The sequence below is a fragment of the Trachinotus anak genome, unplaced genomic scaffold, assembly GCF_046630095.1.
Source record: "Trachinotus anak isolate AG129_WGS33_773 ecotype Australia unplaced genomic scaffold, CSIRO_AGI_Tana_v1 ptg000031l, whole genome shotgun sequence".
Taxonomy (NCBI): Eukaryota; Metazoa; Chordata; class Actinopteri; order Carangiformes; family Carangidae; genus Trachinotus; species Trachinotus anak.
This window is the reverse complement of record NW_027273882.1, coordinates 8717722-8737500: the sequence shown is the minus strand read 5'-3', so window position 1 is coordinate 8737500 and position 19779 is coordinate 8717722. Positions and strand designations below refer to the sequence as shown.

The following is a 19779-nucleotide window of genomic DNA, read 5'->3' as shown; positions in this document are numbered from 1 at the left end:
GTCACTGATGTTTTTGTTGTGGTGCAGCAGCTGAAGAGTCTCTGATGATGTGTTCAAGGACACCTCGACAGAGTGAGAAAGGACAAGAACCAACACTTATCAGTCAAAAATAAATAAATATAGAGACAGTTTGTGATCCGAATAAAAACAAACATGTAGCGTCTCCCATCAGCACAATTCAAAATGCAGTTTAAAGCTCCACATAGTCTAAAGGTAGATGTCCATGTGTTTGTGATTATAAAGCAGGTCTAGGTTCTATATTAATACTGTGAAAGTATCAAAGCCTCAGTCCACAGAGAAATGCACACAGCCTGTATTCAGAAACTGAGCCTTAAAACCAGCCGTCAGGACTTCTGGAACTTTGTGATGTCACAACAAAGCAGTCACCGCCCTCAGCCATGCCCTAAGCCCCGCCCACCCGGACCCACCATCCAACCTTACAGGATTTGGTTTCTCTGATTGTTTACCTGAAATCTGCTGTATTTTTATTGGATCAGTCAGAAAACAGTCAGCCAATCAGAAGAGAGACTGGACCTTTAAGTTGTCGTGTACGTTCATGTTCAGATGCTGTTAATGGTTTGTAGAGTCTGTAAAGACAAGAGGAAGAGAGTCTGTGAATGATCACCTCCTCTTCACTTCTGTTTGTGTATTTAACTCAAATTCATTTAATGAAAATAAAGTATTGGGCCTTGAAAGCATGAAAAGCCTCTGGCAAAGCACAGATCAGTGCAGGGAAGCTGCAGGAGGAAAAAAATGCAGCGTTTAAAACAAGGAGAGAGAAGAAGTCCAGCATTCGTCTGCTTAAACACCAGAGAACAGGACGTTAAAAAACTCTCTGAATCTTCTTTAAGTCAAACGACCTTTAAAAGCTCTCCAGATGCTTTTAAAAAGCCCCTCGCCATGGCCAGCACAACACAACACACACACACACACACACACACACACACACACACACACAGACGTGTCCTTGGTGGATAATCACAGGTTAGAATCAAAGACTCAGAGTTTGACATTTATGAGTAAATCTCACTCTCAGTCGCCGTCGTGCAGCCTGAAGACTGGAGCTCAGGACTCACTGTTTTCATACAGCTGAACCCACAGACTGTTTCTGACCGACTGATCTCATTTACAGCAGCCAGACAGACACGATTGTAGGAAAAACACACTGAGTAAAACATGACTAATAATATGTCGCCTACTGATTCAGTCACTGTTGTAATTTCTAGTTACAAATATCCTGTGTGATACAAGTGGACTGAGACTGATGGACCAGAATCAGAGGCGAGGCTCTGAGCTGTTTTCTGAGTGGATGGTGGGTCCAGGTGGGCGGGGCTTAGGGCATGGCTGAGGGCGGTGACCGCTTTGTTGTGACATCACAAAGTTCCAGAAGTCCTGACGGCTGGTTTTAAGGCTCAGTGTCTGAATACAGGCTGTGTGCATTTCTCTGTGGACTGAGGCTTTGATACTTTCACAGTATTCATATAGAACCTAGACCTGCTTTATAATCACAAACACATGGACATCTACCTTTAGACTGTGTGGAGCTTTAACACATGGAGATCTGTTGCTTCCTCTGTCTTTTATTATTATAAAATCATTACATTATCTTTGCAGCGTGAAGTAAAACATCAGGTGAATAATGGATGTTGACTGATCGATTGATTGACAGATTTCGGATGCAGAGTGGGAGGACATGTTGGAGGGCTTTGATGAGCGGGGTTACCTGACGGCGCGGCGCTGGAAGCTCGGTGATGACCCGTACACCCTGTACGCCTTCAACCAGAGGGAGAGTGAACGCATCCCCAGCAACCGAGCCCTGAGAGACACCAGACACTACAGGTACACACACACACACACACACACACACACACACACACACACACACACACAATACTGCACAAACACACACACAATGTGACACAAACTCACACAGAAACATGTGACCCTGCACATACACACTCTTTTTGTTTGTGTCTTTTGTTGTAAGCTGCAGCTGAGTGTGAAACCTGTGAGCTGAAGTGTGTCTGTCCAGCCTGAGACAGCTGTCGACCTCTGGAGGCATCTGTTTATCACACACACATCTGTCCACACTCCACCGCACAGACACACAACTTATCAGGACACACACACAGCTGGAGTGCAGCGCTGCAGGCACACACAAACCCATCACAACACACACCTGACACTACAGTTCAGCTGTCAGTGTTACAGGTATGAACACACACACACACACACACACACACACACACACACACACACACACACACACACACTCAGAGTCAAACAGTTCGTGATTAATCTCTAATTTATATTATGGAACCAAACACGTTTTCATAGCAAAACCACCAAATTACAATCCGTCTGTCTGCTAAGAAATTAAATTAAACACCAAAATAGAAATCCTCTTAGAGCGCCGCCGCGCTCGTCTGTCGGAGAGACGCTCAGCGGGCAGATAAGGGCTCCGCCGCTTTGACAGCCGCCGCCTTCTTAACACGTTCCACCAGATAAAAACTTCCAGGCACTTGTGGAAAGTGTGCAGAGGTCCAGTGCAGCCGGGCGGAGATCACACACACAGACACACACATTCCCATGATGCTCTGAGCAGTCAGGGCTCTTGATGTTTTCTTCCACTCGTCACGTTTGTGGCATTTGTTTGTGTTGTTTTTGTCGGGATGACATCAGAGTTTCCTGTCCTGCTCTGACCAATGAGTGAACAGTTTGACAGACAGGCGTCATGTGACTGCACGTGTCTTTTATTCTCCTTTAATTATTTCAGAGATGAAACTGATGGAACCTGGAAGCTTTTTTCCACTGAATGACACAGTCACATGTTGACTGTCCACCTGTCTGAGTCTGAGTTTTCACATCAGATGGAGACGCTCAGGAATTTATACACATTCCCCTCAAATCCAACCTAACTTAGTCTGTAATGATTCTTAAAAGGAGCTGTTGCTACATAGCTAACGTTAGCTTTAGCAGCTAACTTAACGTTGTGAGTTCAGCATCAAACTTCATCCTTTACTCACCAACATCTGTCTCCAGAGGTGGAGACAAACACCAGTGTTAATCTCTTCCAGTGGAGTTAGCATGCTAACCAGCTAGCCCTGGCCTGTCTCACCACTGCAGCCTCCAGTCTGAAGACGTAGCTGCTCAGAGGACGAGTTATAACCTGTGGTTTAATAAACACAACGATGACTGAGGCTCTTATCAAGTCACCATCACCGCTCTGTTCCTGACAGGAAACCATGTTCAGCAGCAGAGAAGTTATTTGGACTCAGCACCACACCGTCTGTCCTGCTGCACCGAGTGTGTATTAATCCACCAGTGAAAATAGTCCCCAGCTTTAGCAGTGGTCTCCAGGCTGAAAGAGTGCTGTTACTGTTTTCTGTGATTCAGAGGTGGTGTTGTGTGTCTGTAAGGACCTGGGTCTGTGTGACAGTGTGTGAACCAGCTCCTCATGTCGTCTGAGGGATGTTTGTTTTCTGTATTTCGTGGAGCTGCACAGGAAAAATCAACAATAATGAGACAAACATCCATTTTCCTGTTGTGACGCCGCAGCTCTCAGCCGCTGTTCGCCATGTGATTAAAGGTCACCAGGCGGCTCGTGGTGACCCGGCTCTCTAATGGGAAGCTGCACGTGGGCGTTAATGGGGGCGGCTGTTGGTGAACATGACTACGTCCTGGGCGGTGGTGGAGTGAGCGCAGCGGGTTGCGGCTCTGTGACTCACACAGGAAGCTAAACTCGTCCGCCGCTCTGCGTATGTGGACGAGCAGCACGTTCTGAAGCCGTATTCCACAGACGACGGGATGTTTGATGTCTGACTCAGTCCAAGCTGCTGCTTCTGACACCGTGTCTCAAACTGTGTGTGTGAGTGCTTCCACACGTCCATGTGTGTGCGCTAATGTGCGTAACTGCTTGTGGTGTCGATCGCCTGCATCATCTGCTGCGCTTCCGGAGGAGGGAGATTCACTGTCGAGCTGACATAAGGCGGCGGAGAAGTGTGTGTGTGTGTGTGTGTGTGTCTGTGTGTGTGTGTGTGTCTGTGTGTGTGTGTGTGTGTGTGTGTGTGTGTGTGTGGGTTTGACAGAGAAAGTGAGAATTGTGTGTAGGAGGGGGGTGGGGGGGGGGGCAGGGATACGCTTACACATTAATCTGTTATCACTGTGGCAGGGGGCTGATAGTGCTCATTTATCTCTGATCGTGTGTGTGTGTGTGTGTGTGTGTGATTATCTGTTCACTCAGTTCCCATGTAGCTGCAGATCTCAGCAGTGCTTGGCGGGGAGCGTGATATCAGGCCGTCTCCTCTGCTGACTCACTCAGGTGCTTCCTGCTCTCTGGCTCTGGTCCAGCACTCGGTGGAAACTCCAGGTGATGTGACAGAAATGAGTAGAACGAGCCCAAAAGTGAGAGAACAGCCGTCAGAGAATCAGGTGCAGATGTGAGCTGAGTCTGGGTTCAGGGTCTCTCAGAGGCTGAAGACCGACTGTGTCGCAGCACCGTTACTACACCGTCACATTTGAAAGGGGAAGGACCTGCCTGTTGGATCCTTCATGGCCCAACATATCCCATGATTCATTGCACCCTGGTAATGACAGTAAACAGCACAGACAGAGTCTGAGGATCACACTGTTAATGTCAGTGTTGTGTTTCAGCTCAGTTCAACAGTAACGAAAAGTTATGAAAGTTATGTGTTGTCAAGGTTGCTAGGCAACAGGAGCCGTGATCAGGGAGGGTACAGCTGGTGACGCAAAGTGAAAACCCTCCGTAGACCGTCTGATTTCGTTTCAGTCTTCGTGGCCATGACGGCCATGCCTTCCGGCCTCAACCTCTGAAGGATGTGGGCCCTGGACTGGGACACAGCTGTGGAGAAGTTGTGTTTACCTCCACAGTTCCCAGCAAAGTCAAAAACTCCTCTGATTGGTCGTTCATGTAACTAGATACAGGTGTAATGACCGTCGTGCCTCAGGCCTCAGTGTCGATGTGACACCAGAGTTTCAGTTCAGTTTTTGTTACGTCACAATGAGGAAACACTGTGAATAAAGATGGGCGGAGCCTCTGTGATGTCACCATCTTCGCAGTGCCTGACTCCGCCCCTCACTCCCAGCTGATCCAAATATGGTCAAAGAGGGAGCTGAGACCTTAACCCTAACCATGTTGCTTTGTGACAACCATACTGCTCACCCACCTGTCACTCAAAGAGGCCACGCCCTCATTTCTCCATACCTTTAGTCCTTAATAAAATGTGAACAGGTGAGTTGTATAAATTCAGCCGTGCAGGTGTCATGAAGGAGGAAATGATCTCTAGAGAGCAGAACAGTTTCTGTACCAGGCTGTAAACATGTTTCTTTCTGCTGTAAAGTTGGACATTTGAACATGGGAGTCTGTGGGACTGACTCACTGCTGGAGCCAGACTCTCGTGGTCGTTAGAGGAACTGCAGGTTGATGCTGTGTGAAAATAAACTTTGAAATGCATCAGTGTTATTTTTTTCCTGAATGAAATCCAGCTTTAAAATGAGAAAATAAGTGAACAAGAATCAAATATTTGACGGTTTTCATGACTCGACAACACGACACATCTGAGCTCCACTGTCCAACCGTCAGAACATGGATGAAGTGGCTCCTGCAGAGCAACGTTTTTCCAGCTGCAGCTGCAGGTGAAATGTGCTGCAGTAGTTTTTCAGTGTGTGTTGATGGACGAGCTGCTGGAGGGATGTCAGGATGTGTCACTGTGCCCGTCCTGTGTGACAGATTCAAAACATCCACATCTCCACTGGTTTCACTCATTTTTCTCCCACTCTCTCCCCTCCCCCACCTTCATGGAGTCACATGATTAATATGAGCATCAGTTTTCATACAGGTGTCATTTAAAGGCACACAGGCCCTTGTTTGTGCTGTTTAATGCAGATTTGTATCTTTCATTTTTTTGCATTTTCCCACTTGCTCATAGATTCATCCACAGCAGCACATGAATGTGTCATTGCGCCTGATTCAGACAACAAACTACAAACTCCTGCAATAACAGGGTCATCTCAGTCATTATCACGACCAGCAGGGTAATAAAAGGCCTTCAGTCGTCTGTAAATCAATCACACCAACAGTTGTGGGTTGTTTAGAGGAAAACGACTTATGAACAGTTTATTTTGCCCTGTGTTCACAGTGCACCAACACTCAAACTTTGCCTCCAAGGAGAGACAGTGTGTGTGATCACCAGGTGACCTCTGGGTAATGTAGTGCACAAACAGCTCAGGACTGAGCTTTAAAAAGGAATGTAAAGCCAGAGGAACGGGAGACGCTGGCAGACGACCAGACGGAGGCAGAGCTCCAGTGGAGGGAGCGCAGCAGGTTTAGAGAGGCGGCTGAAGGTCTGTCATTTTCCCAGTGGGGCAGCGATAAACTGAAGATTACACAGACAAGCTTTTGACCTGGAGACGCTGGCTGGACTCCGACAGCCTGCAGGCTGGAGGACATCTCCGCTGTAGACACAGGCATCATTTCTGCTCTGTCAGATCGTGGCCACATTTTCCATGAAGTCTGGATGTCGAGGAGAGTCTCTTCGCTTAATGTGTCATCCTCCCAGATTTAAAGATGAACGTTTGTAGAAACCACAGGAAACCAGATCCAGCTCTGGTTACAGTGATTTCTACCTGCATGTGAAGTGTTTCCCTGTGTGTTTTACTTTGTTTGCTCTGTTTACTCAGGCTCCTCAGGAGGAGATAGAAGAGAGGAGGAGGTTGTTAGATAGAAAGAGGATGAGGAAAAGTCAAGAGGAGATTAGGAGACAGAGAGAAGGAGAGGTGGAGGAGAGGAGCAGGAGATGGGGGAGATGCCACAAGCTGCTGAGAGGAGAGATAATTGCCACATGCAGAGCTGGAGAGGCTGTGTGTGTGTGTGTGTGTGTGTGTGTGTGTGTGTGTGTGTAAACCACTCCACTCCAGTGCTCTGCTATTATCTCAGTGAACAATGGACCCTCCCTCCGTCTGCTCCCCGACAGACAGACAGTCTATGAACCAACAGGGATTAGATCCAAGCGTGGAGACAATGGGCAGATACAGGACAGAGGAGACGTGTCCCGCAGGACGACACAGGGTTGATATAGCAACAAGGACGAGGGACGAAAAATGATTCTAATGCAAGACAAAGAGAAGCAGAGAGAATGTGTCGCGCAGGATAAATGGAGTAAAACCTGACGGTGCATTGATAAGAACAGTGTGTGAGTCCAGAGTGGAGTGCTCATGTTGGGAGGCCGGTTTGTTGTCGGTCTGCAGACTGCTCACAGCAGCGCCTCAGTGTCGCTGTGGGAAAACTAAGTTCTCCACACGTTCCACTCACCAGCTCATATAAGACTTTTCATCTGCTTCACTCTGTTCCTCCTGACCAGCGACAACATTGTCGTGTTGTCTGTGTTGCTCCGGTGGTGGGTGGTGCCCCCCTCCCCAGAGTGACCTGCTGAAGTTACTGCAGTACATCAAGGTTGCTGTGATCACCAGAGACTGTCCTGTAAGAAACGAGGTCACAGGTCGTCTGTCAGCAGGTTGACCCATAGTTAGGTTCTGTTGCTAGGCGACATCTAGTGGTTGTAGTGATGATGACAGGAGCAAAGGGAAAAGTGCGGTGACGTAGTTTATAGAGCGACAAAGTCCACGTCAGGAGGAGGTTGGGGTGGATGGATGAATATGACCCAGGAGAGCGGTGTTCGATTCCCATGTGACAGGAGCAGTTGATGTTGTTTCTATCATCCATGACCGTTCACTGTTGTTATTGTTACCATGACAACAAAGATCGTCTGATGTTGAGGTTGAAGTATTTTCTCAGACCACTTCGTGTTCAGCTTGTGTGAAACCAAATCTCTGGACACGTGTAGACATCAGGATATGAAGTAATAAAACCTCCCAGGGAGACAGTCAGGGACTCTGAGACATGTCACCCGTTTGAGGCGGGAACATTAAAGTGTAAAATCATCATCCTCGGTGTCCTCTGAGGCGCAGCCCGACAACACACCACCGCGCACACATCTGTCATTTCCTTTGTTTTGCCTGGGTGAGAGATGTGATAACGCTCCAGTGTTTTGTTGTCACTGCTCCAAAATGGAGGCATCCTCCTCGTAACTATCGGCAACCAGAGATAAGCCTGTGCTGCAGGGAAAACATCAGCGCTCCACCGAGGTGGCGACTAATTACTTCACCGCATTGTGACCCAGTGAACCTTGATCATGTATCACTAACTAGATCATGTAGTCACCCTGTGTGTGTGTTGCTGGCGTCAGCGTCCTTTCACACTCAGTCATGTTTGAATCACAACATGCAGCTGAACACTGATCAGTGTGTCAGGCACCGAGGGAACCTCAACTCTGACCCTGAGTCAGTTTTATTTTCCTCATCAGACTCGTTTATTTGATGAATCAAAGCAGAAGCAGGAAACGTAAAACATCCTGGAGGCTCTGATTGGCTGTGAGCTGTTTACACTGACTCATTTAACAGCTGATAGGTCGCAGGCGGAGAGCTGTCATCAGATGTGACAGCAGGTGGAGAGATGAGGCTCCGTCAGAAAGGTTGTGGACTCTCTGAGCTGTGGCTGAGGAACACTCGTCCTCCTGCACCACAGCCATACACTGCAGACAGGAAATGTTTGCTGGGCCGAGTCAGAGGCTCTTCGTCTGCTGTTCATCATCACTTCTTCTTCTCTTCATCCTCGCGCTGCAGGGAGGAGGCGACACAGGAGATGCAGTCGACTGTAGAGCTCAGTTTGAGCTCAGCTCACAGGTGTGGGAACTTTCTAGATTCTCTCTACACACATTAATAAAATCTACATTAAATTATCTCTTGAGTAAAATCTAGAGCCTTGTGTGGTGAGACACCTCCTCCTCCCTGAGACAGCCAATCAGGCTCTTAGTTCTGCTGAACAAGAATCACTGTCTGTAAAACCTGAGGTTACTGTTCCCTCCTCCGTTTATTTTACTGCTCTCTTTGTTCGTCTTGAACCTTTGGACTTTTTTATGATGTCGAGCAGTTTGTGATTTTTTGATCTGCAGAAATAAAGCTGACTCACATGAGACTGATCAGGTGAGTAGAGATGTTTCCTCTGCGGCAGGTGGAGATATTTCAGACGAGGTTTCAGCTTCAGGACTCTAGTGTCCTCAGTCTGGTCCTGGATCAGGTCTGAGACTCTGTTTCCATGAAGTGAGGAGACAGCACAGGCCCCGGCAGGAAGCTCTCTCTGAGGCGAAGAAATCCCCTCGGTGTATTGTGGGTAATCTGCTGATGTGGAACCTGAGCTGTGAAGCACCCCGGCGCTCTACAACGGCGCGGAGTGACAGTGACGCTAAGCGGCTTTACCGAGCTGGGGCCTCAGCTGAGCGTGGCGCTCTGTTTGTGGGACGAGAGCGTGTCGAAGCGATCGGCGAGCAGACGGCGTTACAACCGTATCAGCTCTGATCCCGGATCAGATCCGCTCCCTCTTATTATTCACCTGCAGCAGCGCTGTGCTTCGCTCTCCTGCTCGGCTCAGTGTTTGCTGCCGTGGTAATGAGTGAAGTGTGTCACAGAGAATACAGACACTCTGATGTCTCATTGATTTCACCTCTTAAATCCACTTCAGATGAAGAGGAAGAGGAGGAGGCAGATTAAAGACAGAGTCACAGGAGCAGGTTCACGTCTCCTGCAGCAGGCCGCTCCCACATGAACTCCTTATGTTCTGACGTGATGCTGCTCCTGTCTGTGTGTTACAACATGTCAGGGATAATAATTCATCATCACTACAGCAGCAGTATAAAGAATAACTCATCCAACATGGCCGCCTCGCAGCTGGGAGTCCAGTCATCAGTGTAAAGACACGACTTCAGACGAGCTGCGACCGTTAATAACTGTTATCATGTCGCTCTCATCGCCCACTTCCACTGCTGCAGCGTCACTCCTGTGTGTGTGTGTGTGTGTGTGTGTGTGTTACAGGTTGTGGCAGCCATCGATTGGTCCGGTCACATATTGATCTGTGTTCATTGATTGGCTGGTGTAAGTGCCTGTCAACCATCCTGTCACCCCTGCAAAGATCTGAGCTGTTACATCCACTTCTTCTGTGAGAGTGAGTGTGTGTGTGTGTGTGTGTGTGTGTGTGTGTGTGTGTGTGTGTGTGTGTGTGTGTGTGTGTGTGTGAGTGAGTGAGTGTGTGTGTGTGTGTGTGTGTGTGTGTGAGTGAGTGTGTGTGTGTGTGTCTGTGTGTGTGTGTGTGTTACTCTTGTATTGAGCAGCACTGATCCTCTTCAGGCCCTGACACTCTCAACCATCCTTCCTCTCCTCCCTCCTCCCCCTCCTCTTTCTCTTCCTCCTTCTGTCTTTCTTTTCCCCTCTTTTCCATCTTCTCTCATTTCTGCTTCGGGTCATATTTAAATTGAGCTGGAGCCAGAGAACAGTCAATACTGTCTGATCACTGCAGGCCTGTGTGTGTGTGTGTGTGTGTGTGTTTTAAAAATATGAACAGTAGAATAGAAAAACACAGCAACACTGATCTGAGTTGGTCACCATGATAAATGTAGTTTTCATGTGTGTGAACATGTGACATGTTAAACAGTGGAGAATCGGTTTTTAGTGATGACATCATCTTTGTTTACTGACTGAAACAGTTTTTACTGTGGTGATCAGACTCTGAGGCTGCGTCCACACTGATGAAATTGATCTCCGTCCACACTAACACACCTGAAAACACACATCACATGACCGTTCAGCTACACTGAGCATGTGCGAGCCGGTGTAAACAGGAAGCAGATTGTCTCCTCTCAGTTGGTTGGTTCCAGTAAATCCTCTGAAGGAGGAACAACAAGGTCAGTAACACTTTCATTTATTCTCCCTGTTGTTTCACCACTGATAGTCCAGGCTGATAAGAGCCAATCAGGAGCCACCGTGGGCGTCTACCTCATCGTTTCCAAAGGTCTCTGTTTGTGTCCGTCCAGACTACAACACAACCTGGAGCTTTAGACTAAAATGGGTCCAGCAGTGTTTCTGAAAGTCTCTGTTTGAGGAGCTGAAGACGTAGAAGAACGTAGAAGAAGAGATGAGATTAAAACTGAAACGTATTTGAGTGGGTGGAGCCAACGTGCAGTCAGACTCCACTGGAACAGGAGTCAGATATCAGAAACTGGAAGTCCGATCCTCTGGTCCTGGCTCCTGTAAATGACCCAGAGTTCTGTCGACTTTGTGTGGAACAAACTGAGAACAGAGACTAAGTAAAGTGGCTCTGACAGAAACTTTCCCAGGCTCAGGGCTGAGGAGCTGTTTCTCTCTTTCATCATTTACCTCTGTGTGAGCACTGGGGTGCTATAACTTCTACAATGTGAAGCACTTTGACTTTCACACTATGTCTGTAGGGCTGGATAGATAATGTTTATTATGATTATTATGATGATTATTATTGTAGCTTCCAAACACAAACTTTTAATCAGATTCTTACAATCCAAAAATATAAAGATATTCATTTAAAGCTCCATCCAGTGTAAAGGTAGATGTCCATGTGTGTGTGATTATAAAGCAGGTCTAGGTTCTATATTAATACTGTGAAAGGATCAAAGCCTCAGTCCACAGAGAAATGCACACAGCCTGTATTCAGACACTGAGCCTGTGACGGCCCTGCCTCTTTTAGCTGCTGGGCTGGCTGTTTGTCTCTGTGTTTGTGTTTTGTGTTGCAGGGGCCCAGGAGGTGTGGCCAGGTGATTGAATATTGGGAACACCTGGGCCTGGTGTTCTCAGTGGTATCAATACTCTCTGACCTGTGCCATGGGGGAGAGAGGGTTTTCTTTTTTTTATCTTTTGCCCTCCAACACCTCACATCTTATCGCTTCACTCATGCAAACACTCCTACACTACTGACTTGCTGATCCTCATATCCCATAACCTTTTTGATATTCTTATTTACTTTTTTGATAATAAAGTTAATTGTATGGTGCAACTTTTTGTGTCACCTCCTGTTGTGGTCATGGGTTTTGAGCCAGCCGTGACAAACTGGGGGCTCGTCCAATTTTGATTCTTAGGTGTTTGTTTTTTTTTGTGTTGGAACACATCCTTGTTCTTGGTGGAGAGACCAATCCGTGACAGCGAAGAGATGTGTGTCACTCAAGGGCGGGTTCTTGGAGGTGATTCTCTAAATTGGTTGCTTGGACCTTGTTCTGTGTAATCAAGGTAAGAGAAGGCACCTGGGTGAGTTGAGTGTCTTGGAGTTCAGAGCCAGCCGTCAGGACTTCTGCAACTTTGTGATGTCACAACAAAGCAGTCACCGCCCTCAGCCACGCCCCAAGCCCCGCCCACCTGGACCCACCATACAACCTCACAGGATTTGGTTTCACATCATGAATCATATCATTTTAATACTTGGTGCAGTGACCTCATATCTGCTGGTTATGATACAAACTACATTTCCCATAGCTCCCTCCAGTGCCGCCCAAATTATTTTGTAATGACACTTAAGTTTATTGATTATTGATGATTGATGATTGATTATTGATTATTGATTATTGATTATTGATAAGATAAGATAAGATAAGATAAGATAAGATAAGATCACCTTTATTTGTCTCACAGTGGGGAAATTCACAATTGATTATTGTAATGAAGTAAATGGTTGTGTTTGATATGATTCTCATGATTTTACCTGATTACAAAGAGCAAAGCAGCAGATTCGGTTTCATCATGATCACTGTTGTTTTACTATAATTATTTCACACGTTCTTAGTTTGTCAATAAAGTTTCTTCAGTTGAAACAGACACTTTCTGGACTGGAGCAGTGCAGGGTTACTGCTGATGATCCTGCAAACAGCTGGATGCTCCAACATCTTCCACATGCACGGGCACACACGCACACACACACACACACAATCCAAAGCATGCACACAATCACACACAAAAGCACCACCAGTCTCCCCTGCTGAGCTGGGGAGAAAGAGAATTACAAGTAAAACACTGCAGTAAACATCCACCTACACACACACACACACACACACACACACTCAGTGAGTTTTATTGCAGTTGGAGCGTCTGCTCTGAAGCAGCATGCAGAGTTCACTAATAACTTTCAGCTGAAGAAGCACAAACAGAAGAAAAGAGAAGAAGAAGCTGACGGATTAAACAGATCTGCACAAACCTAAAAACACACATGAACTAATAAATGAGTTAAAGATCAAATCAGTAAATAATTAAATGAACTGATTAACAGGAGTGGATGAATAATTAATGAATGAACAAGTGAGCGAGGGAGTAAACAAAGGAGAAAATGAACACAGGTGACGGAGCACGACAAACAACAAACTAATCAGATTCTCATGAAGTCGGCATCACGCTGCCAAAACCCCTCAGCTCATCGTGGTTTAATCTGTGTGACTGTCAGCCGGCCTCAAAAGCTCTGGAACAAAGGGAACAGCAGTCAGTGAACGCAACGCAACGCAACGCAACGCAACGCAACACAACACAACACAACACAACACCACACCACACCACACAACAGGAGACACGTCTGCACATCTGAGCTTTAACAGGTTTGAATGTTGACCTGTTTTCATGATCTTCAGAGACACAGGACTCTTCTTCATGTTATGACCTGATTTGAATGATTTCAGTTTGTTCACAACAAATCATTTACAGCCCATATTCAGACGGCTCTGAATACTACACTACCCATGAGCCTTGGCTCCCATCACTACGGAGGTGTGAGTTAGAGTTGTAGCACATTCAAAAAGCTTCGTTGTCACAGCGACACAACGAGACTGCTTCAAATGTTTCCTTCTCCTGGGCAATGAAGGCTCCAATGGGTGGCCCGGGTGGGCGGGGCTTGGGGTGCGGCTGAGGATGGTGACTGCTTTGTTGTCACCATGCTGTGAGCATTTCTTATTAAAATGACCTTGTTTTGTCCGACTTTTACAAAGTTAATGATAAACTTGATCATAGTTTTATTTTACATCAGCCTCAGTGACCCCTGTGACCTTTGTCTGTGCCTGCAGCAGGGATCAGTCAGGTCAGCTGAGCCGTCACTGAGCCAAGCTAATGACTGAAACCAGCACTGCTGAGTGAAGCGACTCACTCAGCCATTTTACCAGCTAGTTTCCTCCTGTTGCTGTCTGATGCACGTGCACACTCATGAACGAAAGTCACGTATGTCCTGAGTGACACACAAACAGTGTGTGTGTAACAATCAGACAAATCCTGCCTGATTGTCTTTCCTCCTTCCAGTCGAACCGCTGCAGCAGGATGAAGTGCACAGACTTATATAGATCCTGGCTTACACACACACACGCACACGCACACACACGCACACAGACAAGCCTTTTGGTGGATTACCATTAAATAAATAAACAATATATAATTCCCAGTTTTCGTCACACTCACTAAAGCCCAAAATTAGTTCAGCTAAGTTTGTTGTTGTTAATCTGATTTTTTTGGATCTAAATCTGGTGTTTGGTTTGATACCAGAACATTTGAACAGCTATAATTAAATCTGAAAATGTTTGTGTCTGTTAAAGCTTCTGTTATAATCCCTAAACTTGAACCTCCTCGGTCACACTCCTGACACGGTGTCTGATCCTCACCTGTGGGACAGGACACACCTTTGACATGGTGCTGGCATCCAACAGTTTTTGTCTCAAAATCAGTTTCCTTCATCCCAACTGTCTGGGACCTGAGAGCCGCTCTTTGAATTCACAGAGGGGCCCCTGTTGGCTTAGGGCCCTAAGAGGCCCCTTAGTTAGCGTAAGGCTCAGTGTTAGCATTCCTATAGGTACAAACAAAACCACACACATCCACACTGCACATACTGTACAAAAAGTGTGATGCACACACACACACACACACACACACACACACACACACACACACACACACACACTCACACACTCATCTACACATTTAAGTGCCTGGATAAACAAACACACAGAAGCAGGGAGTGTGCAGAGGGACCGGGAGCGTTGTCCTTGTTTGAAGTGATCAATAATGACAGCTGAGAAATACCCAGAATGCAGATGGATCACCGCGGCGACTAACGGCGGAGGTCGAGTGTTCATCAGCTCAAATGGAGCGTGGTGAAATATATAGATGTTGTAGCCGAGTGAAACATCGCCTCACATTACTTTACATTTAGCTGACTGGCTTTTAAGTGGCTCGCTCGGGCGTGAAGACTTTGTCAAACACGAGTTAACACCCACGCACGGATGTCGAAACAAGCGCACCCAGACTCCCTGTTGTTTTGTTGCATTTTAACTTGAAGTGTTGAGCCAGCACTTGTTTCTTTTTGCCGCGACAGCAGAGCAAGCTTCAGATCTGAGCTCAGACTCCTGTGAAAAAGGTCAGAGGTCACAGACACCTCAAAGAGAGAGCAGCTGTCTGTGCACAGTGGAAATACATTTCATTTAGTTTCAGGATTTCGATGTGAAATATTCCTCCTCTCTGCTGAAGGTGGAGCCTCTGTGACGGCAGCCGCAGCAGAGCCTGCAGTCAGGCCTGGTCCTGATCGGAGCCTCACGTCTGAGTCCATCTGCATGTTAGAGGTTAGGGTTTGGTTTGGGCCTGAAATAAAAATGTTACCATCACCATTAAATATCACTGCAAATATGATGACCTACTGTCATTAAGGACAGTGTTCAGCAGCATTTCATCCAGCACTGAACCCAAATGAATCCTTCTCAGTCTCGTTATGGACCAGAGTCTTCAGTCTGGGACGTGGTCTAATTAACCACATCAGTCTGTTAAATGTTTACTGACTCTGAACAACAGGAGAAGCCGACTGTCTTTAGACTCTGCTGCCTGTGGCGAAGAGTCACACTCACAGAGAGCATGATAACCACACAAAACTTAAACTTTAGTCTTTACAGAACTAGTTTATAACAGATTTAACCAGCTGGTTTATAACATAGAGATTTAACCAGATGTTTTATTATGAAGAGATTTAAACAACCTAAACAACTCTCACATCCAATTTAAATATTAAAGCTCCATATTTTAACTCCTCCAGTGTTTTATCTGAAGTGTTGATCTCCATTAGGAGATATATTTGTGGTTTTAAGAACCAAAAACCATCTCAGTGTAGTTTTCCAGGTGGGCGGGGCTTGGGGAACGGCTGAGGGTGGTGACTGCTTTGTTGTGACATCACAAAGTTCCAGAAGTCCTGACGGCTGGTTTTAAGGCTCAGTGTCTGAATACAGGCTGTGTGCATTTCTCTGTGGACTGAGGCTTTGATACTTTCACAGTATTAATATAGAACCTAGACCTGCTTTATAATCACAAACACATGGACATCTACCTTTAGACTGGAGGGAGCTTTAACTTATCTCTGAATCTATCTCTGTATTTCATACACCAGACCTCAGAGAAAAAAACTAAAATTCATAGTAAATGATCCAGATCAGCCTCAGAATGTAACAGGGTCCCTCCTGGTCCACGACCTGTCCCTCCTCCAAGTTTGGTAAAAATCAGTTGAGTAGTTTTTGGCTAATCCTGCTGACAGACAGACATGGGGGGAAACATGATCTCCTTGGTGGGGGTGAGGATCCTATAGAAACACTATAGTTTCACATGAATAACATTAGTATCTCTCATTGAAATGACTGATGTGCTACACACACAGTTACTTTAATAAGGTTTTCATGAAACACTAATCCCATCCACACAGCACTGCAGCACCACTTAATCCCATTTGGTTCGACACAGTGATTAACACAATTACTGCAGTCCGTCTGGTTTACAAGAGCCAGAGAACTGAGTGGTGGAAAGAGCTGCATCGGCGCTGAGATTAGATCAAATCGCACCAGATTAGTGTTGATTTGATTGAATTTATTGGGTCTCTGTGGGAAAATTAGGTTATTGAAGCTACAAAAATAAAACTGTACAACACTACAAGCTCTCAATTACATACAAGCAGTAAGAGAAATATGTTTCTAAATAGCTGCTGTAAATTCCATGTTCTGTATGGAAGACTTTAATCTTGAACTCTGACTGACTGACTTCACACAAACTTGGTACAAACCTGGTCCAGGTCTGGACCTGTTGTTAAAGTTCACTGAACCGGTCTGGTTTCCTGTTGCTCAGGAGCTGCAGGAAGAGGAGGAGCTTCAACACACTGAGCCCCGCCTCCATTACAGCAAATAAACTACTATGATTACATGAATCATTATTATTGGAGGAGAGAGAGAGAGAGAGAGAGAGAGAGAGAGTCGCTAACTACTAAAGAAACTAGCAGATCTGAATAACGTAAACAACAGAAACACCATCAAGAGGAAATGAGAAGATACACTTCCTGCAGCACAACAATAAAAGTTTCTGTTCACTGAAACACTGGAGGGCTTTTAATTTGAAATGGTTACAGGAAGTATTGAGTTTTTATTAACACATAATCCAGAAACGGGAGCGATTGAAAACGAGGCTTCGCGCTAACATCCAGCTGTGACCAGTTCTGCAGATCCACCAGGGATCAGACTAAAGACCTGTTCTACCACCGAGGACCAGGTTTAGACCTGGTCTTGTTTTTACTCTGAAATGACTAAATGCAAATCAGTGGTGGTCACAGCCAGAATCAAAACACTAGTTGTAGATACTCGAAGTCTTTTGTTCCCCTCTAGGAGAACAGCTGATCTGACTGTGACCTCTGACCTCTGATAGCTACCTCACCTCTCATCAGACTGGACTCTGGTTCCTGAAACAGCAGCTCTGAGTTTCTGAGGACGTGGAGCATCGATCAGAGGGGGATTAGAAAAAATAATGAGCCGGGGTCACTGACAGGAGGTGATGATACTGTTCCCTCCACATTACATTATTATATATAATATAATTATATATATAAATTCATGGATTGTAATTTTCTGTATTAGACTGGCAGGGAGAGACAGAGCAATAAAAGTTTAATGGTGGGAGGAGAGACAGAGAGAAAGGAAGAGGGAAAGATGGAGGAAGAGAGATGGATCAGCCGATCTCCCAACATGACAGCCTCATCAGACAACCATGTGTGTGAGAGAGAGGGAGGGAGGGGGTGAGAGAGAGAGAGGAGGGGGGGCAAAGACAGAGAGGAAATTGTTCTGTCAGGATCTTCGGCTGTTGTATCATTATCTTGCAAGGCTCTGTGCTGCTGTGTCGTCTCCTCCCTCTCTCTCTCTCTCTCTCTCTCGCTCTCTCTCTCTCCCTCTCTCTCTGGTCTCATCTGCTCTGCTGTCCAGCCGTCTAATGGAACAGTCCATGCAAATAGCTCTGGTTAATAGAGCGAGGGACAGGAGAGAGGAGAGGAGGGTGGAGGAGGGGTGGAGGAGAGAACACCAGCCTTCAGTCTGTCCTCCCCCCTCCCATCAGCAGACATGTTACTGTGCAGATGCTTTCATACGTTGTAAATAGAAGCTGTCGTCACCCTGGTAGCAGTCAGTAGGAGGATGAAGGTGCAGGTCTCATTTGCCGTCAGAGGTTTCAGGTTGTTCAAGGCCATAAAAAGCAAAAACCACAGTGATGCAGCGGCTGCAGTTTAACAGGTACATCCCATCATCTGCTCTGTGGAACCATTCAGTCCCAACAGGAAGTGAGAATAAGCGGAGCGTTTTCAACACACCAATCATTAGCCGTGCTAACATCTGCAGTGTTGCCTGGTCAGTCCACCACTTTGGTCCAGACTGAAATATAAATAAATATTTTTTATAAAATATTTTGATTTGATTGATTTTATTAAAATGTCTGGACAACATTAGGATCATCTGTCAAAAAAAGCTGTGCCAACATTTAATAAACACAGACTGTAAACACAGATGGGCGGAGCCTCTGTGACATCACCCTCAGGTTTCTGAGGCTCAGAGTGAGCTGCTCCACCGTCGCCATCTTGGTGGTGCCTGACTCCGCCCCCAACTCCCAGCTAATCCAAATATGGTCAAAGAGGTGGGGCCTGTGTGGAGCTGAGACCTTGGTTCATATCAGTTTGCGGTAAGCATACGCTCACCCACCTGTCAGTCAAAGTGACCACGCCCTCAATTCTCCACACCTTTAGTCCTTAATAAAATGTGAACAGGTGAGTTGTATAAATTCAGCCGTACAGGTGTCATGAAGGAGGAAATGATCTCTAGAGACCAGAACAGTTTCTGTACCAGGCAGTTTCTGTAGGCTTTCTGCTGTAAAGTTGGACATTTGAACATGGGAGTCTGTGGGACTGACTCACTGCTGGAGCCAGACTCTCGTGGTCGTTAGAGGAACTGCAGCTCTCATCTCTTCACTGTTGAAGCTGGGTTATAATGTTCACATCACATAGATCCAAGTGTTGAGGAGAAAGTGACTTCAGCTGAAATATCAGATTTTAGTTCAGTGGCTCTTTAAAACAGCAGCTGCTGAGCTGCTTTTGTTTATTTTCCCTGGCAGGAGATGAAAGTCTTCACCCGGAGCAGCCGAGGAAACAGCCTGCTGCAAATTATTTCAGAAATCAGACTTTATGACTCATCCTCCACATATCGAGTCAGTTGTTGGTTTCAGGTGAAGAACCTTGATTCTCTATAAGAAAAGAAGAATCAGCCGGACGAGACTTTTAGTGAAGCTGAGTGAGACGTAGAGATATTTGAGCTTCAAGTGACCAATGAGGGGAAGTGGATCAGGCAGACTGGGTCGCGTTCTGCTGGCAGAGAACGCAGACATGCTGTCACACCACAGATATAGAGCGACACCTGATGCATGTTAAAAATATCTGTCAGCCCGGCGGGTCCAGACGCAGACAGACCCACAGCTGCTCTCATCAGCAGGTGCTTGTCGTGTTTTCAGCATGAGTCATGACACTGTTGTGTAACTAGAATTGTGCATCAG

General features: G+C 46.2%; 1 protein-coding gene across 4 annotated transcripts in view; it reads left to right on the top strand.

The window, feature by feature from the left end:
• Positions 1-19779, top strand: part of galnt14 (UDP-N-acetyl-alpha-D-galactosamine:polypeptide N-acetylgalactosaminyltransferase 14 (GalNAc-T14)) — a 121850-nt gene that overhangs the window by 19878 nt on the left and 82193 nt on the right. For all 4 annotated transcript variants that reach the window (XM_071467887.1, XM_071467886.1, XM_071467889.1 and 1 more), the window contains exon 2: positions 1670-1839. In XM_071467887.1, coding sequence (XP_071323988.1) covers positions 1670-1839 — 170 coding nt within the window. The remainder of the gene's footprint in view (positions 1-1669; positions 1840-19779) is intronic.